This window comes from Balaenoptera acutorostrata, chromosome 8 (assembly GCF_949987535.1).
Source record: "Balaenoptera acutorostrata chromosome 8, mBalAcu1.1, whole genome shotgun sequence".
Lineage (NCBI taxonomy): Eukaryota > Metazoa > Chordata > Mammalia > Artiodactyla > Balaenopteridae > Balaenoptera > Balaenoptera acutorostrata.
In genome coordinates, this window is record NC_080071.1 from 7,310,481 (window position 1) to 7,334,569 (window position 24,089).

At 37.1% G+C, this 24,089-nt stretch overlaps 1 protein-coding gene across 11 annotated transcripts in view; it reads right to left on the reverse strand.

Moving 5' to 3' along the window:
• GTDC1 (glycosyltransferase like domain containing 1) overlaps nucleotides 1-24,089 on the reverse strand; it is a 424,521-nt gene that overhangs the window by 238,772 nt on the left and 161,660 nt on the right. For all 11 annotated transcript variants that reach the window (XR_009009059.1, XR_009009061.1, XR_009009060.1 and 8 more), the window contains exons 6-7: nucleotides 16,275-16,442; nucleotides 11,006-11,179 (exon numbers count right to left, since the gene is read on the reverse strand). Coding sequence is in view for 7 of the 11 variants with exons in the window: in XM_057551460.1 (XP_057407443.1) it covers nucleotides 11,006-11,179; nucleotides 16,275-16,442 (342 nt within the window). In the remaining 4 variants the exon portion in view is untranslated. The remainder of the gene's footprint in view (nucleotides 1-11,005; nucleotides 11,180-16,274; nucleotides 16,443-24,089) is intronic.

Sequence of the window (24,089 nt, forward strand, 5' to 3'; positions counted from 1 at the left end):
TCAAGGTGAGCTTTGTTCACAGATGACCAATCTCATGGTAATAATCTGCCATACTCTTGAGCCTATAATATACTACCAGGCTCATTAACCCTTTTAGTTCGCAGACTGTGTATTATTATACCCATTTCAGAGGTAAGCAAATAGCAAGCTTCTAATAAACGATGGGTGAACAACGGGATGAATAAAATCTCAAAGAATTAAATTACTGTTAAGTATATTTTATTGTATCTAATTACTTTGAAGCACATTTTAAAAGAATTTCCTATATAATAAAGTTTTTTATCTGGAATTTCTTAGGGAATAAGCCATTCTGGGTGAGAGATTATTCCGGTAGCTTACTGTTGAATGGTAACTTACTGTACATTCCAAATTGTTTATTTTTTAATGGAAAGTTTTCTAAAACACCCCCGACATTCTTTACAAGAACACTGAACTAAAATGACTTCTGTACCCACTCACCATTCCACACACCAGTACCACAAGGAATGTGTATGTTTTATAGGTGCCAGGCAGATGTGGACAGCGGCACATGTGACTTTTCCTCTTGCGTACTCACACTGCTAAAGTATTTCATTTGGCTGCTGTGATGGGGACTGACAAGATATAAGACAGTCCCTATCTTTATTTGAATTAGTAGTAAACTTTAGATCCTCAGGTATTCTATAAAATTACTAGGGTTTTCAGAATTTTGTCCCCCCTTACTTTTCAGCTTGGAGTCATATTGAACAGGCGACCTGTCAAAAATCCTGTCAACTGAAAACCACAATGGTGATGACGGGAATCATAATAAAACCACTAACATTTACGTAACACTTATTAGGTTGTAGGCACTGAGCTCAGTCAGCATATGGTAGTAATTATTTCACTCCTCATAATAAGCCAAAGATGCAGGTACTATTTCAATTTCCATTTTACAGACGGTAAAACTGAAGCTCTGGGAGGTTAAGTAATGTATTCTAGGCTGAACAGTGGTAGCCAAGTGGTGATAAGCCAAACGAGAACTCCAGTACACCATACTGCTGACTCCCATCTTTTATTCAGCACTACCCGGAATGGAATGATTTGAATAAGTGATTTTTAGAAAGATAACCAAAGCTTGATCCTTTAAACATCAAAGTCATTTACTTGAAATCTTTCTAAATAATATGCATTGCATATAGCCCTCCTGTAATAAACAGAGTATATAACGTAACTCGTTCTTGCCTTGATGGCTTTACACTAATGATCGTTCATTGTGCTATGGGAAGCTTGGCAATGCCCTTTGAGACTGAAGAGGGAAAGAGAGCCTAAGCAGACCTTCTGCTGTGGTTTGAGTTTGTCGCATGACATTCATCCCCATTTTGCAGCAGCCCTGCTCCATGACTCCCTTTGGGTTGATGATGCAGTCCTTGAGAACATTCTTGGATTTTTAGTTATTTCTCTACCCTGTGATCTGTGACCTTTGCTTCTGACCTCCCAAATCTCTTAGGACAGGACTACGAGGACCTAAAAATATGTACATCAAATCTCTGATGTAAAATCAACTCAAATGTTCTCTATACGTGAGGAGAACAGGGGTAAATCATCCTATAACAAAAGGATAGGCTTTTGTTGTTGCTGCTGAATTCAGAGGGCTTTTTTTGGTGAGGTTACTATTATTACCTAAGTTGATGGGAGCAGAAATCTGTTATAATTAGGCATTAACATGGATAATAATTTCTTTAAAAAGTACATTTGAAAAAGCAGAAGTTCGTTCTACGTAACTTCAGACCAACAGAGGGATGGTATATATATGCTGAAACCAAACTCTCTTCTCTTAAGGGGGAGTAAGAGGAAGATGGTTACAATACAATCGCAGCATGGAAGATTTGCATTAGATACAAAGGAGATTTCTTGACAGTGAGTGGTGTTAAACATTGGAATGATTTATCAAAAGTTTTTTTTTAAGTACACTGATTCTATAAAAAAAATTTTTTAATGACATTCAAAAGAAACACATTTTTGCATTCATTTTGGAGAACCAAAATAATTGTTAGCAAATATGGAGATGTTTAAATTTATAAAAGCAAAACTTTTCTTCTTCTACTTCAGACCTAGGTTAATATTAAAGAAGACAGTACCCACACTTCATTATTTCATAGAGCAAAGGCGGTAGTTTTACTAATACGTCTAACACTAATACTTTCTCAAAATATCTGAGAAATATGACCACATGCGGTAAGAAGATGAAGGTGTTTTCTGGCATCCCCCCCAAAAGCAGAACTCTTGACGACAGAAAACAGAAAGTTTTCAGTGGGGAGCCATGGGGGCTGCCTTCTGTCTTATCAATCCACAAATTCTCAAATTACAGATCTGCTGTTGTTTTCTGACACATCTGCTTTGCAATGTAAAATAGTGTTTTCTTTAATAAGAATTCTTCAAAAAGCCCTTAGGCTCCTCGCCTTTGTTTGCACAGCCTGAGAGTTTTCATTTAAAGTTTTCACACTGTTTTTAAAATTCTCCTTTTTTTGTTTCTAAAATAGGCAAAGTCCATAAACCTCTGTTTGGCTTCACATTTTAGCTACATGGAAAAAGGTGGCGAGAAATGTGCAAAGAAATTCTTAAAGTTTCAATAAATGAGATTACTCCAAAGGACCAACATTGTTCTCCTCCCTCCTTTGCTGTCAAAAATGTAGGAAGGGGCTTCCATGGTGGCGCAGTGGTTGAGAATCCGCCTGCCAATGCAGGGAACACGGGTTCGAGCCCTGGTCTGGGAAGATCCCACGTGCCGCGGAGCAACTGGGCCCGTGAGCCACAATTACTGAGCCTGTGCGTCTGGAGCCTGTGCTCCGCAACAAGAGAGGCCGCGATAGTGAGAGGCCCGCGCACTGCGATGAAGCACTAGTGGCCTCCGCTTGCCGCAACTAGAGAAAGCCCTCACGCAGAAACGAAGACCCAACACAGCCAGAAATAAATAAATAAATAATTTTTTTAAAAAAATGTAGGAAGGAGGCAAGCAGAGATGCTCTTCATATAACCCCTCTTCCAAGGAAGTAAAAATCTATGAAATGAGGAAACTCACAGGTAAAATCCACTCTTTTTTACTCTATGGCAACTCTGACAATCCAGTATTATGGAAAATAGGAATATACAGATAATGAAATGATCACAGAAACATATGAAATTTTTTCTTAATAATCACAGTGAGGTTGATACTTGATGTTCTCTGTGTTGACTGAATTGGACCCGAAACCCAGATAAGCACATATTTCTCAACCCAAAGTATATATGCTTCAATTAGCTCCAAGTCCAAACTTCAACTCCTAAGGATACAGTATCCATTCATCCCCTCATGAAAAAAAAAAAAAAGAATGTTTTTTTAAGGTCTCCACTGCAAACACATACATTTGATCTTTTTACGTTAATTATGTGTAACCATAGTAAAAAAATTAAACTCATTTTTCACAATATAATGGGATAGAGGAGGCAGGCAAATGACAAACATATACAAGTATCAGGCCTTGACGGCCTGAGCATTTATCTCACTTCACCTTTAATCCAACTGAATGCTATTTGAAGCAGATGATATCCACTTTGAAGCTCCCTGATGGAATTCCTCCGGAAGACATGATCTTTTTCAAGGATAAGGGATGCCACTTTGTAATTCACTGTATTTCTACAATTCATTCTTACGTGGTCCAATTTGTTGGGGGTGGAGATTATCTAGCTACATAAAAATCATGGATACGCCCTCAGTACCAAATCCTACAAGGGAGACAGATGGAAGAAGTCTGATGCTGTGCAGATGTATGTAGTCAGCTACATCCTTATTATCTAATATGATGGATCGGGGACTGTCCTGTAAGACAGGTGTCATGCTATAAGCTAACTTGTAAGCGAAGAGAGTTTGGATAAATGACAAGATACCTAGAAATTGAAAAAAATAAAATAGTTTTCTTATACATGAAATAATGGTGTGAGTCTACAGCTGTTTCTTTGACATATTCTTCCTATTCTGCTTCTTTAGGCAAATTTTCAATTTGACTATGAGAATTCTTTCTTAAAATTGTTCATTCTTCCTTAAGTCAAGAAAACCATGATCTCTTTTTCATAAGGCGTTAATTGGACTTGGGTTGAGGTTCTATTCTGAGCTCACTGGATAGAAAGCGACAGGGCCAGGATTCACACTAGGGCTTTTGGCTCCACAGACAGTTCTCCATTAGGACGCTCAACAAATATATATTTTTTAATTGCTCATTCCTTTTCAGGTGTCCTCTTTTTCAAAACTTCAATCTTTTCAAAGTCTGCTTTCTAAGACCTTGAGTCCTTTCTTTCATAACATTACCATGACATGTTCCCTTTCACTCAACATTTCCATCAATTCTCTTTTATAAATCATTTGTTCTTCACTGGCCAAAGTCACATACCAGGGTCCAAAACCTCTCTTTTCGGGACAGGCAGCATAGAAAGACTTTTAAGAGGTTGGGTTCTAAAATTAGGGTAAAAAATGTGTTTGATTTCTACCTATACCTTTACTATCTGTATGAGTGTAGGCAAAAAGCTACTTATATTTGTATGGCTGGGCTTCTTCAACTATAAATGGAAAATATCTTTTAGAATTGTTGGAAGAATAAAATGCTAAAATATGTATAATATGCTTAGCATAATGCTGGGCTAAAATAAGACTCAGGAAGGTTAGCTGTTATGGCTAGCTCTACCTTGTAAAGATGACATTGTCAGAAATCAAGTTGCAAATTCCTCAGATGTTCTGATTTCATAAGATTGAGACCTGTGCAAAGGTCTGGATATATAAAATTCCCTAGTTCTACTAGGCTTTGCCTTTATGACAGTTACATGATCTAGAATAGGAAAATATTGGCTTCCTCTAGTCAACATCTAGCTCAGTAAGCTGCAGAATTGCTCCCTTTTTTCCTCTTCATCACACACCATCAGCACCATGGAGCTCTATGTGAAATTTGCCTTCTTGAAATGCACAGTAAAAATTCCTTCATTTTCAATCTAATCTATATCCTTTAACACAGAATAGTCGTCCTCTGCAGTACATTCCAGTCATGAGTCTCATCCCACTAAGTCTTGAGATCACATTTATCTTTTGGTATGCTGCAAGCTGAATATCTGTATTTCTTCAAAATTCATATGTTGAAATCCTGACTCCCAATATAATGCCTTTAAGAGATGGGGGCTTTGGAAGGTGATTAGGTCATGAGGGTGGAGCCCTCATGAATGGGATTAGTGCCCTTATGAAACACAGCTCAGAGAGCTCCCTTGCCCTTTGTACCACATGAGGACACAGTGGGAAGACAGCCATCTATGAATAAGAAAGCAGGCCTTCACCAGACATCAAATCTGCCAGAGCCTTGATCTTAGACTTCCCAGCCTCCAGAACTGTGAGAAATAAATTTCTGTTGTTTATTAGCCCCCCAATCTATGGTATTTTCTTATAGTAGACTAAAAGGGCTAAGACGTGGTATTAATATTACAAAATCTGTTTTGTTGACTACCGATCATCTGGCAGGCTTGGATGCCTTCAGTGCTGAAGGAGCCAATATATACACCCTAGCAGCAAACAGAGATATGGTACATGAAAAGGCTCCAGTCAGAAAAATCCAAAAAAGGTGTCTTACTGAAATGTTCCCTGGTCACCTAAGCTTACAGACATTGCAACTGCATGAAAAAGGGTTAGATGTTTATTATCTTCCTTTAGGTGAACATGGTTCATGTACATCCTAGAGTAAGGCATGACATTTAGCTCCATTTGCTGTCATTTATAATTTCTGCCAAAAGTGGGTTATGAATTTCCCTATATTCTTAAAGAGAATTTACTGGCTACCATTTAATCTTTCTTAATAAATCACAGTTATCCATTTGATGTACAAGCTGTACAATCATGGAGGAATGTCTGCAGGGGTTCATCCACGTGCAGAGTTGCCTGTACTGCCCTAGAATGGCTCCAGGCTGCTATGCTTTTTCACTTCTCATATATTTTTTTAAACAGTTTATCTCTCTCTTCCCTTGTTGTCAAGCTGTCAGTCAGCTGTCACTTTTCACTGCTGTCAGAGAGCCTGCCTTTATCGCACCCCCAATTTGATGCTGCTAATCTGCTGTCAACTGAAAAATCAGATAATCAAGACCTCTGAAATTGCATTTACAATAAGTGGTGAGCTGAGCACTGGATGGAGATTTTGAGATAGGAGTTCCAGTTTCTGCTCTGTCTATATCTAGCTGTGTGATTACCAGAAGACACTTAACTTCTCTGGGCCTTGGTGCCTTCATCTTTAAAATATGGAGCAGAGCCTCTGTGTGTGTGTGTGTGTGTGAGAGAGAGAGAGAGAGAGAGAGAGAGGGAGGGAGGGAGGGGGAGAGAGAGGGAGAGGGAGAGGGAGAGGGAGAGAGAGGGGGGAGAGAGGGGGAGAGAGAGAGAGACAGAGAGAGAGAGAGAGAAAGTGAAAGAGAAAGAGAAAGAGATCTCACCTGGACTTGAAGGCTGCTTCTCTCGCTACCAGAAAAAAACATATGAAACTTTTTTGTGAGTTAACCGAATGCAGAGTGGGGCACCACTGACCCTTTAATTGTTGAATTCAAGGATAATTTTAGTCATCACTTTATTTAACCTCACTCCTCTGAATTCACTACCAATCATCTCCTTAAAACTCTCTTCCCTTTATTCCACAGGATAATTCTCTCATTGATGACCTCCTGACTCTTTTATCTTTTCTTCTCATTTCAATCCTGGGCTCTTCCTCCACTAACCCCTTAAGGGTCAAGAGTGGGAAAGGCCAGTCCAAAGCTAAAGATCAGGGTCATAATGAGAAACCAGCAACACGCCTGAGAAGCAGGATCTGTGTCCTGGAAGCCAACTTGAAGACTGTGTTGCGGTGTGTCCAATGCTGCTGATGTGTGATGTAAGATGAGGACTGAGAACTGACCACAGGATTTAGAGGCATGGAAGTCATCAGGGACCTTGACAAAAACAGTCTCAGTGGAGTAGCTTTAAGAAAGAACAATGGGAATGAAATTGGAAACAAGTGTAAACAACTCTTTCAAGAGGTTTTGCTACTGAGAGAAATAAAGAAATGAGGTAGTAGCAGAGGAAGAAGTGGAATCAAGAGAGAATATTTTTAAGATGTAAAACAAATAGCGTTTTTTGTATGCTAATAGGAACCATCCAGAGAAGAGGAAAACGGATGACGCAGATCAGAGAAAAAAAATTGCTAGAAAAATCATTTTTAGGTATGCAAGAAGGATGGGCTCCAGCAAAGAAGTGGAAACAGGGCCTTAGTCAGAAGCAAGGTCAATCCACCAATAGTTACAGGTGTGAAGGTAAAAAATATGCACCCAGAAGTACATAATTGGGTAGATGTAATGGTGGCAGCATATAGAAATTCTCTTCTGATTGCTTCTATTTTTTTCAGTCATGATCTGAGAAGGAAGACAGAAGATTTGGTATTAAAAGCTTATAAAGAGGGGCTTCCCTGGTGGTGCAGTGGTTGAGAATCTGCCTGCCAATGCAGGGGACACGGATTCGAGCCCTGGTCTGGGAAGATCCCACATGCCGTGGAGCAACTAGGCCCGTGAGCCACAATTACTGAGCCTGCGCGTCTGGAGCCTGTGCTCCACAACAAGAGAGGCCGCGATAGTGAGAGGCCCGCGCACCGCGATGAAGAGTGGCCCCCACTTGCCACAACTAGAGAAAGCCCTCGCACAGAAATGAAGACCCAACACAGCCATAAAATAAATAAATAAATAAAATAAATAAAGAGGATACATTTAAAAAGAAAAAAAAGCTTATAAAGAAAGGAAAATGCATGATTAGTTATTTAGAACAGGGGAATTATGGTACACTCACCATGCAGCTCAACAGGTCCATGTGGATTTAGGGGTCATGAATTTAGAGTAGGCTAATAGGTACGGCTGGAGGTTTTCCTCCTAATCAAATATGAAAGAAAAGGTGCAAAAGATTTGAGAGTACACACAAGAAAGGAAGTATGATGACAGAATGTGGGAGTTAAACTGGAGAAAGAAGGAGGAAAATTAGGACAAGAGAAGAATGAACATAAGGAGCTGGCTCCTTACCATCAATGGATGCTAGGTTCTAGTGAGACCAAAAGGCTGCCTGAGTCAGGATGATAAAAAGAATATATAAAGGACCTCTTTATTTATATTAGGCTGTTCCTTTGGCAGAGTACTTCTTTACATTCACGTGTTAAAAGAGGGCAAAGGGGAAGATAGTCCTTTATATTCAGGTGGCAATAAATGTGCTACGTTATAAAACAATGGGGATGAAGGAGTTAATAAGATGAATTAAACTTTATTAAGGTTTTTATGTGCCAGGCACTCGGCTGGGCATTTGGCACACATTATTTCATTTAATAGCTACATCATGCCTATGAGGGGATAAGGTAAATATAATCATAACCATTAAAGAACCTAAGCTCAGGGTCATATCACTTGCACAGGTCACAGAGCTAGTAAGTGGTGGTCAAGACTCAAATATGTGCATGCCTAACTACAGTATTTAAGAGCTTTCCCACTTCAAAATGTTTTAATACATATAATGAAATATTTTCAAGTGAATATTCTTTCTTGCTACTATTTTTCTGGTCTTTGAGAATGAGGCAGTGGAGGGGTGAGGAAGGTAATAGGTACAGCAGGTACTACAAGCCCAATGTTGAATTTCTGTATGACAGACATGCTCTGAGTTTTAACAATTATCACCTTTATAAATCCTCAAATATTTTGCTGAAATATGGCTTTTTCCCTTCCCTGATTAATATACCTTATATTATATATTATTAGAGCACATTATATTAATAATTTAAGTATATGTTCTGCTTTGTTTTTAAATTAAATTCGAGAGAAAGATAGAAGCGTTCAAAAATTTTTTTATTTTTAATCACCTTGGTTATTTTGCCTTTGGAATTACTAAATATTTTTCAACATCTCAACAAAATAATACTCTTTTAAGACTGCAGGCATTAGAATGATTGTCATTCATGCAAATAATCACTTACTTACACTATATGAGTTTGGGTTGGATAAAGCAAATTACCATTTGAAAATAATTCAAATAACACTCTGGGCTAAGACCTTGCTTATGAATGTTATCTTGGCCACAATATTTTTTAACCTTCTTCCATTTAGCTAGATTTATTTATGGTAATACAGTCCAAATTAATAAACTATACAATTGCCACAGGTGTATTAAACATAGGATGTTGTAGGACTATATCAGATGCAAATGAATTTTAAAACATACTATTTATTTGGAATTCTATAGCAATAATAACTAAGATGTGCTATAACTACCTATTCACTTAAAGATGTGCATTTTGACGATATATTATTATATGAAAAACTCAAAAGCATGTCAAAAAATAAGGTTCAAAATATGATCTAAAGCAGTGGTCCCCAACTTTTTTGGCACCAGGGACCGGTTTCATGGAAGACAATTTTTCCACGAACCGGGGGATGGTTCAGGCGGTACTGCGAGCAATGGGGAGTGATGGGGAGCGGCACATGAAGCTTTGCCCGCTCGCCCGCCACTCACCTCCTGCTGTGCGGCCCGGTTCCTAACAGGCCCGGGGGTTGGGGACCCCTGATCTAAAGTATAAGCTGTGTTCTAGCTAATCACAGATCTAAAGTATAACAATCATATTTTTCAGAAGTTGACATTCTCTCATCACACATATGAAAATTATATATTACAAATACATATTATATACATATTTACATATATATGAAAATCAATTGAGATCTTAGTTTCACTTAGCTTTATAGTTTTCAAAACTGTAAATAAATCATTAAATATTTTTGACAAATGATCTATAGTGACAGGAAGATTAGATAGTTAACAGAAAATTTAATCAAAAGTCATAGAGTCTAAATTTTAATACAGTCTCTGACAGTAATCAGCAGTGTGAGCACAAGCCAGTCTGCTTCTCCGGCCTTCTGTTTTCTGAACTCCATAAAGTAAGGATCAGGCAAGTTGTTCTAACTTAAATTTTATGACTCACTAGCTTGATTTGGTATTAGGCAGATTTTTCTTCAATGCAATATTAACTAGTAAGACACTTAAATCAGTATTAGGGGTGTGGAAGAGTGGGTGTCCCCACAGCAAAATCTGGGTGAACTCAGTAAGTCCAGAACATAGAGACTAACGCTGATCTCCTGCATAACATATGCGGATATTAAATTGTCTCCTGCCTTCATTTCAAGGAGGGGGAAGAAACAGCTGTCCCTGAACTCTTTTTAAGGACACAGTCAGTTACAAAACAGCAGCATCCCCAGCTAGGATGAGTCCCACTGAAGTAAACTTTCTATTCACAAGGGGAAAATATTCCTGGTGGTAGTAAAAACAATTTTGCTAGGTTTAATCAAAAGTGAAAAGGAATTCTAGAATGTTCCCTTTGAGCCACATCATCCATTGCTAATTCAGGGTGGGCCCAGAGATAAGGGTAATAAAAAATATCCTTAGTGACTGAGAAAAAGAAATGGCAATTTAAGTGCATTTGCAACCCAATATAGAAGACCTAACTCTTTACTAAGATAATATAAATAATAAAAAATGGGAAAAGGGGAAAAAAAACGAAAAAACAGCATGGGAAATGAAAGTAATCTAAGCAGTAAAATTTAACACTGATTTACTTAGAAGTTACTATTATACATATAAACCAATGGGCATAAGCTGAATACAAAGGTTGAGACCTACGCTTGACAATGACTTCTGTAGCAAAACAACAAATAAACAAAACAGTAAGTGTTAAAAGCCAAAGCACCTTGCTTTGGCAAACAAATAAATAAGAGAAAAGAAAGGAAGAACTCAGTATCAGAATTAACCATTCAGTGACAGGTTGGACACATGATTATTTAAAATCTTTGTAAATCACAGCATGGCGAAATAGAACTTGATTCTCTAACTTATCATGCTTACGCTGAAAAGCCAAAATTGGCAAGAACATCACCGATTTTTACACAATTGGGGAATAATTTATGACACAATATTGAAAATGGAGTTAAACATACTGACCTGCTCACATCAGGAAACCTGATGGGAAAGTAAATAACTTGGCACTTGGGTCTGATGATGCTTTCCAGATCTTTGGGTCTGTGATCAGGAATCAGCTTCATGAATTTTCCAATAGAAGTGAGAAATGACTCCATATTAAAAACCGAGTTGAATACCACCACATCAGCCACCAGGCTGCAAAGGGAAAGGATAAATGCATACGGTGAGCCCACACTTGTTCAGTTATTTTTATAAGCCTAAGACTTTTTATTAATCAGAGTTTATACTGCACCTTGGGTTTGCAAAGAACTCTGCACTTCCTACCAGTATTTATCAAAATGACTCTAGTAGATAAGTTAGTTTCATTAGCATTATATCAAGGGAAGGTAGATTATTGGCATCAGAGAGGAAAGGCAGGAGAGGAATTAAGTCATTTAATGGGATCCTATGACGCTTCAAACCAAAGTATTGGGTTGGCCAAAAAAGTCCGTTTGGTGTTTTCCGTAAGATGGCTCCAGTAGCATTTTAGTTGTCTTTAACTTCATTCGAAATAATTTTGTTAGATTGCATTGTGACAGCTGTCACATCAGCGTGCCTTTAAAAAAAAAAAATCAAAATTGGTGAATTTCTGTGTAGCCATTTTAACATTGAAGATGGGAGAAAAAAAGCAACATTTTCGGCATATTATGCTTTATTATTTCAAGAAAGGTAAAAACTCAACTGAAACGCAAAAAAAAAAAAAATTTGTGTGGTGTATGGAGAAGGTGCTGTGACTGACTGAACACGTCAAAAGTGGTTTGCAGGGCTTCCCTGGTGGCGCAGTGGTTGAGAATCTGCCTGCTAATGCAGGGGACACGGGTTCGAGCCCTGGTCTGGGAAGATCCCACATGCCACGGAGCAGCTGGGCCCGTGAGCCACAATTGCTGAGCCTGCGCGTCTGGAGCCTGTGCCCCGCGACGGGAGGGGCCGCGATAGAGAAAGGCCCGCGCACCGCGATGAAGAGCGGTCCCCGCACCGCGATGAAGAGTGGCCCCCGCTTGCCGCAACTGGAGAAAGCCCTCGCACGAACCGAAGACCCAACACAGCCAAAAATAATAAATAAATAAATAAATAAATAAGAAAAATCCTTTAAAAAAAAAAAAAAAAAAAGTGGTTTGCAAAATTTCGTGCTGCAGATTTCTCGCTGGACGATGCTCCATGGTCCAGTAGACCAGCTGAAGTTGATAGCGATCAAATCGAGACATTAATTAAGAACAATCAATATTACACCATGCGGGAGATAGCTGACATACTCAAAATATCCAAATCAAGCGTTGAAAATCATTTGCACCAGCTTGGTTACGTGAATCGGTTTGGTGTTTAGGTTCCATGTAAGTTAAGCGGAAAAAAACCTTCTTGACCGTATTTCTGCATGCGATTCTCTACTTAAACGTAACGAAAACGTTCTGTTTTTAAAACAAATTGTGATGGGCGATGAAAAGTAGATACTGTACAATAATATGCAACAGAAGAGATGGTGGGGCAAGCAAAATGAACCACCACCAACCACACCAAAAGCCAGTCTTCATCCAGAGAAGGTGATGTCGTGTATATGGTGGGATTGGAAGGCAGTCCTCTATTGTGAGCTTTTTCTGGAAAACCAAACGATTAATTTCAACAAGTACTGATCCCAATTAGACCAAGTGAAAGCAGCACTCGATGAAAAGTATCCAGAATTAGTCAACAGAAAACGCATAATCTTCCATCAGGATAATGCAAGACCGCGTTTCTTTGATGACCAGGCAAAAACTGTTACAGCTTGACTAGGATCAAGCTGATTCATCTGCCGAATTCACCAGACATTGCACCTTCGGATTTCCATTTATTTCGGTCTTTACAAAATTCTCTTAATGGAAAAAATTTCAATTCCCTGGAAGACTGTAAAAGGCACCTGCAACAGTTCTATGCTCAAAAAGATAAAAAGCTTTGGGAAGATGGAATTATGAAGCTGCCTGAAAGACGGCAGAAGGTAGTGGAACAAAACAGTGAATACGTTGTTCAATAAAGTTCTTGGTGAAAATGAAAAATGTGTCTTTCATTTTTACTTTAAAAACCGAAGGAACCTTCTGGCCAACCCAATGTATTTTTCCGCAATGCCAGGAATTTTCAATATTATCACCAAGTACAGGAGGACCTTTTTCTTTGTGGCCCAACTACCCACGTTGGGTTTCTATGTCAGTGATGTACTTCGTTTTACACCACAGTACTGAGAACAGAACACTTGCCATACTTTTCACTGCCTTCAAGGAGACTAATCCAGATAAAGCTATTTCATACTAAGAGCATACCTTCATAACATGTGGTTAAAGTCTATTTCTCATTTTAACCCTTGCTTCAAGAAACTGTTAGGTTTTTTAAAGTTCTGAGACTACACAGGAAGGATTATATAGAAACTCTACAAATAACTTATTTTTTTATTATATTAGATTTGGAGTAGTCAGAGAAATAGAAGAAATTGGTGAAAATGGATCCAGAAATCCATACCACTAGGTCCTACTGATTACATAATGTATTATAAAGGACCACAACATCATGGACCTTCAGAATTAAACAAAAGAAATATAATATTGGCTGTTGCTTTCGATGCAAAGGCTGTGATCCTCTCCTTAGTATTTTTTTTATTAAAAATAATCTAAAATACATAGTTAGAAGGAAATGTAAAAACAAAGTTTATGTATCATTAATATGTCAGTAGTTTCCAAATTTGCCTATAACATTTCCTTGGAAACCAATGAACACAAATGATAACTATGGGTGAGCTGGACAAACAGGAATATGTACTATGTTCCCTTTATGAATCAAAAAATCATTTTAATAAATCATTGTTTTGTTTTTTAAAATAACCCTCTTTGCTTTAAGCCATGATTCAGTGTCTCAGTGTCACTGGATCTCAATAAAATGCATACAAATGCTTTGATAAGAAGGTAAACAAGATCAAACAGAAAAAGCAGTTAGTTTTATTTCACCCTGAAAAGGACATCAAGGAAACTGAAAAGAAGACATGCAAGCCCACAAGACTGTAAAACACAAATGAATAAACAGAGCTTATAGAGCAGGAATACCACAGCAAGTCCTCAGTTTAGTTTAATTCACATTTACTGAGACAGTCAAAGTTTCTATTATCAATACATAGCAGAATGAAAAACTAACAAAAGGAATGTTGACCTGCCACCCCTATCTGCCCCCCACTCCTGCAAAATTGTTTTCCCATACAAGTTTTTTTTTTTTAGTTGCAACCTAGTGCAAATTTGGGATTAGCAGTGATTACAACATGGATAATACAAGAGAATGTCACAGAAGTGCCGACACAATATCAAGCAATAAGGAAGCCAATATAATAATATACCAAAAGTTGAAGGATGTTTTACAGCTAGTCTGTTTTCACCATATGCCATATATTGTAATAGTGACCCACAGGTCATAATACGTAGTTATGGCATGTGTTCATCAGTCAGAGGGTTAGTGAAACCTCTATTTAAGGTGAGTGCTTGTGTCAGTCATCTCTGAAGTCCTTAACTGTCACACAGTCAAGAAAGAAACCTGACAGTGCCAACAAAAGCAGAAGTCAGCAAGAAAACTAAAGAAACATTTTACGAAGCTGAAGTCATACTTTTCAAACTGAATCTGAACAGGACTGCTTTCTGACACTCTTATTTTTCCTCTGGACGACTGCAAGCCAGTTTTTTTCTCACTAAGAGTCCCACCAATGATCAAGCCCACTTCTTTCTCTCCAAGCTCGTCTATCAGTTTACTCTCTTGAGAAGAGCAATGCTGAAAAATTATATATAAGCTTTTATAGTCTCATTCCCTTTGAGCAAAACAATCTTTTCTGAAACAGAGAGATGAGGCGTAGTGAGCTAAAAATTTTTTTAGCTATCTGCCCTCAAACGGCATTCAACCCAACTACTTATATTCTTAAAACCCCAGTTTATGCCAAATTAAAGTTCCAAGATAGTTTACAGAAGTATTCTTTTTCATGCATTTCCTCTATGATATGAGTGGGTGTAACTTCCATTAACTTTAAAGCCACCCATAAAGGGAAAAATAGACTTAATTTTTTTCCCCAGTTATTTCTCAGGGGTAATAAACACACACTATTTGAGGAAAAGAATGATGCTAATTCAAGAAACCAAAAGAATATTACAAATGTTTTCCATATTGATAAAGCACAAAATGATTTTATTTTTGCCTTTAAAACATATTTTCCCCCTCTGTTTCAATATAAAGAATTTTAATTTTATTATGAAATTTTAAAACGGTTGCTTTTTTTATGAGACCATTTGATGTGAAGCAGCTCCACTCTATTTTGATAGCGCTGCTACTTCATTTGAAGCAGCTTGTAAAAATGACTGCAGGAAAACATTTACAAAATGCTCAAAACACAGAAGTATTACCATCTAGCTGTTTTTCTATGTCAGTGAAACTATAGAATATACTTGCAAAAGAGCTGGAATTCTGTTTAAACACATCATCAATCCCAGTTGCTAATAACTATTAAAAAAGGCGAGTAAACTGAACCCAATCACTGCCAAACTGACTCCCTTTGAGTGTTGCAGTTATGTGGCTGGGATCCAATAGCAAAGCTGTTTCAGAGTTGTTATTAACTTCTTTCATTAACTAAGCTTCAGGAGATACACTTTGTTGAAGTAACAGTAGAGAAGGACCATCACCTTTGAAATGTCATGGTATTTTAAGGCTAGGCAGTTTCAGAAGACTCAAGAGGGGAAAAAAAACCTCCTAAAGATTCATTTTCCATAGTTTTCTCTTACAAACAATAAGAAAAAAAAAGGACAAAAACCCCTTGCTCCATTATGCTTTAATTTTTGTTTATTCCTCTGTAAATTTCTATTTTGATTTCAGCTGGATACATGGAAAGTAGCTGGTAAATAAAAGTTGACTCACTGCCTTTTTCTAAAAGTATGTCTCACACAGTAGATGATGGAATCAGGGGCTGAAGAAGGTCCCTGTCACCCCTTTGATTCTATTTTGAATGTTGTAGAAAATACAGTTAGATAATTAGTTCAACATTTAGATTGTTACACATATGTATTTTATAAAAGGATTAGCTGTTCTCTTATATGTACATATTGCAGAGGCACAAGTAATTCCTACCATGGAAGGTATGTTTAAACATTTGCTCCTAATTTAAGGTATTTTTAAAATAAGTGTACAGGAGGTCTCCAGATTTAAAAGCTAACTATAAGGAAAAAGATGGCAAAGGACTAAATATAATGATACAATCTATACCTACCATGAGAGAATTTGGTTGTATCCATATTGGAAATCCCTCTCCTGACATTTCTTGACAGGATATACCAATTGGTTCTCATGGAAGTACAGAATCTTTTTCAATTTCCCAAGGTCAGGCCGAAGGGCAGCCAGTTCGGTCAGGTTAAGCACTGAGCTTGCGAAGAGGATCCTAGGAAACAAGGAAATTAGGGTTACCACCCCGAGCATACTTGAAGTGGGCATCCTGTGCCTTCTCACCTCTTTCCTCATCCTACCCCAAGGAAAACATATCCCCCATAGGGACACATCAAGAGTTAAGCCTTAATACCATGTAGCAGCATTCTAAGTTTTGATCTCTTAAAATGCAGCTGCTAAGAACTATAAAAGCCCTGAATCTCATTGGTCTTCTCAGCTCAGCTACAGAGAGATGCAAAAAAAAAAAAAAAGCTGGATGGATTTTATTGAAAAAAGCCAAGAAAAGCTCCATCTGAAGGACAAATGGAACAAAGATAAGGCTGACTGGGGAATACTTTGCTTGCCAGTTTCATTACACTTTACTTCTTTATGCAACCAACTACTGAAATTCAATATATGAGCAGGAATGGCACGTGTTCGTGTTATGACATAAACCCTTTTGATTTATGCAATAGACTTATCTAGTGAGGGCTTTTTCTCTTGGCATGTTTTCTTATGCCCCCCTTTTAAATATTCTGCAATATTTGTGGGTTTTTTTTTTATATTTTCTTCTCGATTACTGGACTGCTGATGGCACTGTATGTACACTCTGTAATATCCCTTATATAAAACATAAATTTTGAAAATTAAGAAAGCCTGGTTCCTTGTCTTTGGGGGGAAAAAAGGAAACTGAAAGTCTACCTATCCATGGTTATAAATGAAATAGTGTCTATTTACTCACTCATTCCACAAACATTTATCATAAATGCCTACTAGCTAACAAGGTCAAGCCAGGAAGAACAGAAAAGATGAACAAGACAGCCTGCAGAATGAATGCTGCCAATAACAGTGGCATGTACAAAGTACTAGAGGAACAAACAGACAACTGTCTGGGACAACCTGGAAATATTTCACTAATGAGGTGGCTAACACGTGTGGACACAAAAGAGGGACAAATTACAGTCCCTGAGCAGCTGAGGACATTTAGATGGCACAATTTTGATGGAATTCCACCTTTATAACATAATATAGCATCATTTGACCCTTACAGCTTTAATTCCCATTCTAAAAAATGAGGTCCAAGAAGGTTAAGGGTTTTTCCTAGAATCACACTGGTAGTAAGTGGCAAAGCAGAGATTCCCAGTCTTCTAAGCCCGAAGTACTATTCATTACACCACAGATATGAATTCGTTGTGGACCACTTACATTGCAAACACATTTTATTGTACTTAATAAATACAAAATAGCATCCTTGTTATTACCATGATTACAACTACTATAAATTCTCCCTTGCTGACAAGCCAAATGGCTAACTTCAGGTGTTTATATGATCTGCAGCACTAGCCTTTCACATAAGAAGAATGATTACATAATAAGTGCATACATCATAAAGAGGAATTCAAGTGTCTTCTTCATGGGCTAAAAAAGGCACATAAGACCAAAAAGCAGCCACCTCCCTAAACTCACATTGCTGTATTAATGCTATGGTTTATTGCTTTAAAGTAAAAAATCTTATCGAGGAGATGCATTTTTAAAAAGTGTCTATTTGTACTCAACTAAAGCAAATAGAAAATTCATGTTCAGAAAACGTCCTCTATTTTTTCCAAAAATATTCCCACCACCACCACTAAGTATAAGCTTTTCTAAAATTTAGATTGAAAATTCTGAAATATGAAGATTTTTGCTTATCTACAAATCTGATCTTTAGTAGAGATAACAATAAAATTTAATCTCAGTCAATCTATATTTTCCTTAAAAGAAAACAGATGGCAACTTGTGGATCAAGTTATTGAGTAATACACCCCCCTCTATTCCCACTCCCCATTACCAACATACAAACTACTGCAAACAATGACTCATTGTTAATCATTAAGACCTGAGCAAACTCAATGTTCTTCACACACAAGGAAGAAAAACTCATTAACTGCAGCTTCCATCTATTTATTAATTATAAAAAATCGTACCCTTATAATGGAGAAATTTGGTAGACATCAACTTACCCAAGTGACCAAACTTAATATGAACAATAATGGGCCAAAGGGATATCATGTATCTCCCAATGTGATACACTGAGAAAGACAGAGATCACCAATTCCTGACAAAAATGCTCGATCTGAATTTGGTCGTGAGGAAACAGCCAGACAAATATTCTGAAAAATAAATGGGCAGGATCTCCAAAAAATGTCAAGGTCATAAAAGGAAAAAAATCTAGAGTAAAGGGAAATAAAAAGACCCCCAAACAAAATGCAATGTGTGATCCTTGATGGGATACTGAATGGGGGAAAAAAAAAAACAGCTGTAGAAGATACAAGAACAATAGGGAAACTCTGAATATAAAATTGCAAAGTTTTATCAATCTTAAATTGAAGTGTATTGATTTTACTGCAATTATGTAGGAGAATATCCTCATTCTTAGGAGACACGTGTTGAATTATTAACATGTGAAGCGTAATGATGTCTGCAACTAATTCTTAAATAGTTCGGTCCAAAGGCCACTAATAACAAATATTCAAATATTCATAGATCGAAATAAATGTGCAAAATGTTAACATTTGATTAAATAAATGATATATTGTAACTCACTGATCTAGTCTTGCAAATTTTTAAGTTATACATTTATAAAACTACAAATTTGGGAGGATATTCATTAAATGGCAGTAAGCAGAAGGGGAAAATATGCCACATTCCATAAACAGTAAACCCATCATATATGTATTTCTAGTCAGACTCCAATTGTTCATTTCCTCCAAGAGAACTATCCTCGGGGTGGAACATCTGTAGCAAATGTTTAACTAAAGCAAGCCCTTCCCTCTCCTCCTACCACATACCGCCTCTCCTTACCCTATCTACCAGCTGATCCATAATCAAGGAATCCAAATTTAAAATTGAGACTTCCAAATAAAAGCTCTCAAACGAGAGAATGCAATACATTCAGAAGTAAAATGGCAATGATTTTCATAATATTACCCATTTGGGACTGCCCACACCAACACTTCCTTCAGTTTGTTCAATCCTTAACAGGAAACTCATTTTATTTTTATAACTAATCTTGAAATAGCGCTCACTACTTCTAAATTGTGGGAATTATCTCCAACATTAGTAAAACATTTCTCTTTGCTTTTCTGCTTGTAAAATCAAAGTTAAATTGGACAATAAGCAACTCCTCAAATATTCAGCTCAATGACACCTAAAAAGAAGTGATGAAGATGCCCACAAAAGAAATGCAGGTAAGATTCACAGGCAATTTTTTTCTTTGCCGTCCTCCATCAATTAAAAAGAAGTGTATAATACAATGAATGACATCACTCAGTCAGCAGCTAATCCCTAGGCTCCCAATGTTCATCTTGCCTCAGGTATTATTTAAGCAATAAATCCTAACAAGGTGAGCTTTACCATCCCACACTGTGTCTCTGGCAGGAAAGGGCACAAGGTGATAGCAAAAACCACTAGGAACAAGATAATTCCTGACAGCTGCTGCTTGAGCACAAGTTAAATTGAACAGTTTATCTCAGCATGAAGATGTTATAAGGTTTTATGTTTAATATTTTTAAATTAACATAAAACCCAGAGAAAGCAGTTGGGCAATCTTTCACAAACATGACATACTACAATCACTGTATAAGCTGGATTAGTACTTATTACCATGCTACTACAGAATTAAGCTGTTTTTAGACCACCAAAGAGCTTTAAATTGCAACTTTTGTCTCTGTAAGAGAAACCTATATTTAAAATGTCTGCTAAATTCAAATTAATGGCTACATCATTAGCTTACCATCTCACCAAAAGTATAAGTAAGCTGCTATTATAATCGTCTAACCAAAACAGCTCTGTGCTGTAAAAGTACATGAATGCCGTTCTAGGTATTTGGGATTGTATGCATATACATGCTTCAAGTATTTTCAATGCACATTATACCTACAGTCTGAGTCATATTTGCTTAAGGAATCCAAAATTATTCAACACAATGAACTTCTAGATTTTATTTTTCTTTGATTCAGTTTGAATACACTAGTTGTTTGCCTTTTATCCTATTTTCTTAATATGTCAAATGAGATGTTAAAATATACATCAGCACTGTAGGAGTGTGACTACTATTATCAAGATGCACACTTTTATACCTTAAATGGCATGAAGGGTCAGTGAAATGAGAAACAGAGGACAGGCATTCAATATTCCAACCACCGCCATATACAATCTAGGAGAAAATCCTTCATGGACTAATTATCTCACTCTTGACCCATGAAGTTTTTTCAATAGCCCCCCACCTTCCGAAACCATTTATCACATAATGGGATACAGAACACAGATTTAACACAGATACCAATTTGGGTTGTTATTTATACTTAAATAATTCCCTGCAGGGCTTTCAACAAGCCTTTGACAGAAGAGTGAATGCCATCTTCCAGCTGTGTCACCTTGCTCAATACTTAAATTTCTTGTCTAGATACACGTTGCCCAGCCTCACTCCCTAAGTCTTCCTTCATTCTTTTGTTGCCTATCTTGAGTTCCTGTTCCTTGATATCTACTCCCAGGATTCTAGATCCTGTACATTCTGTGATACAATATTTTCTGCAAGAAGGAAATGTTCTATATCTGTACCGTCCAATACAGCAGCAACTAGCTACTTATGGCTATCAAGCACTTGCAGTGTGGCTAGTGTAACTGAGGAACTAAATTTTAAATTCAATTTGATTTAAGTTTAAATTAAATAGCCGTAAATTAATGGGAAAGCACAACTCTTGATGGACCAGCTTCCCTTAACCCAACACTCCACCCATCCTAACTGAATGCAATTCCTCACTGAATTGATTTTCTTGTATAGACCCTTGATCTACTTGTGATAATCTAATTTCTAAGTTCCTCCTGATTTGCTGAATTTCACCTACCAGGGTCTCCAATTCTAGAATGCCAGAATGCTATTTTTTTCCTTCTGATAATTAGAAAACACATGTTCATTACAGAAAATGTTTTAAGTACAAAAATTATAAATTAATTATCATGCACAACCACCCCAAAAGAGATGGCCACTATTTGCACTCTGGCGCTCATTTAGTCAGTATACATTGAGTATCTATTATTTGCAAGGTACTAGGCTAAATGATGGACCTAAAATATAAAACAAAGTAGCTCAGGCAAGAAGAAAATTGGCAGGCTGAGGAACTGAATAAGGACCAAGGAAGCTGGAGCAATTAATTCAATGAATGGCCAGAGAAGATGCTGAGGAAGTCTATGGGCCTTTGTGAGACATGAAAATAATTTTGAATTTTATGGTAAGAGCAATGGAAAGAGAATGAAGGATTTTAACTAGGGAAATAACAAAATAATAAATGCATATTGGGTGAATTTACCTTTATTCTTTCACTTTGTAATATGTATAAACCATCGCAATTTTAATTTTTTTTGCTTTTAATGCATGTTTTGCTATGTTAAAAATTATTTCTGAAACATATATTTTAACAGATTTCATGATACGATGTGTCATAATATCATCGACCCGAACATGATTTTTAACTTTTTAGATTCATGATTTTTAGATTGATTTACATCTATAAAGTTTAAAATTTTTCTTGTATAATCTCTTGTATTTCTATTGTATCTGTTTACGTATTTCATGAGATGTTTTATTATTTTTTTAATATCAGAGAACTTTACTCTGACTGCTGTATGGAAAACAGACTGTAAGGAATCACTTTGCAAGAAGGGAGAAGAGTAGGAAAGAGAAAAGAAATGTCAGTCTCTAGGACTAAAATGATAGCGTTGATGGTGCTGAGAAGCGGTCTGACTGGGTTTTTGCTGACGGTGCTGTCCAGGTTTGCTGATGAACTGGATGTGAGAAGTGAAAGAGGAGTGCTACCCTTTCCTCTGCTGTATCACTTCCAAAGTGTGTTGACAGTGTTTCAATGTAACAGGAGCTCAATGATACATACATGCATACGCCAAAATTACTTCCAAACATTTCAAAAGTCTTCGGCTTAAATATATTTTTTAAATTTATAAAAACCTGTGTAGAAAGTTCTAATATTCATTAATCATTGATATACAAAATTTCATTTTAACTATGCTTTAGGTGTCAGCTACTTTATCTTAATTAGAACATTTCTATTGCACGTTTAAATGCTATGGATTTTCAAAAACCTTGAAGAATGTGCATAACCAAATGTTTCCATTTGCTAAAACAATTAAAAATACAAGATGGAAGCATATTTAAAGGAAAAAGAAATGGAGTCATTTAATTTCCTAGGTTCTTGTGGGGGGTAATTTACAGGCTAACACAGTATCCAGCTTCCCAGTAGCTGTCCCATGATGTAGCATCAATTAATAGGTCAGTTTTTCCACCATGTAATGTTCCTTTCCTGTGCTTATCATGATAGCTAGGAGAGCACAATGTAAAGAACACTTGTCCAGAAGGCAGGGAATTGAGGTATGTAGGTAGGACCTGCCATTGAGCAAAATCTCCAACTGGTTTCTTAACATCTATCCACTCTACAGTCATCAACACTCTGACCTGCCTTACAGATGCTTAAGGAGACAAATTACATAACACCTGTGGTGCTTTCTTAGCTACCAGTGCCACTTAAATTTGGGTATCTCTTAAATTACTCAAGCAAGCTCTCAAGTGTTTTAACTCTTGGTATCTGACATAGTATCTAATCCATAAAAGATACTCAGTAATTATGTTTGTAACAAGAAAGGAAGAAAAGGAAGGGAGGAAGGGCCCTATTATTGAAAAAATCACAAATAAACTGAAATTTTTACTGTGTACAGAAACACTTTTATATATTTTGGGACTAGCATCTGTTAAGAGTATTCTTCTAAGACACAAGGTACCATGAACTATTCAGAACATTTATAGATATATCTGTTTTATGCCATCTATCAATAAGTCAACAAATCAAAATATTATCAAGTCTCCTGACTTGACAAGCTAAGAAGTATATCACCCCTGTGCCAAAAGAGCTGACAATATAATTGGCAAAACAAGCCATAAGTAGAGGAAACATTAAATAGCAATAAAAAAGATAAGTAATAGCTCTGTCCTGCACAAGATATGTAACAAAGCAGTGCAAGGCTGATTATGAATGAAGGCAGAGGCACTAAGCCCTATCCGTTCAGAGGAAGAAGAGAAAACTAAGGGCAGCAGAAAACCAGGAAGTCTCAAGTTTATTGAGAGTAGCAGGGGAGGCCTGGGTCCTGAGGTTTTGGGTCTAGAAGGATCAGTGCTATTTAAATAAGTCAGAGAGGAAGGACAGTTGGCTAAAGTTCAGGGTTTGAATAAAAGGAAGTAAGACTGAAAAGGTGATCTTCCACCAGACCTAGAGGTACCCGAATGCAGGATGAGAAGTTCATACTTTATCTGTTAGCCATATGGGGATTCACTGTACATTTATTATCATACTGGAAAGGCTTTATTTCTTCTTACTATCCTTAATTAACTGAGTTATGAATGCTCACTGGCTAAGAAAAGTGGTAGTAAAATGAGAGGAAAAGGAATCAAATAAAGTACCACCATCACTACCACTCTCAAAATAAGGGAAGTTGTTCTATACATAACCAAATATAGATAAAACCAATTCACTTAAAACCACGGCTCTCCATCATCACTTTTTTTGATAATGAGATCCTTAAGTCTCTGTAATATTCTAAAGGAAGACAGGGACCCATG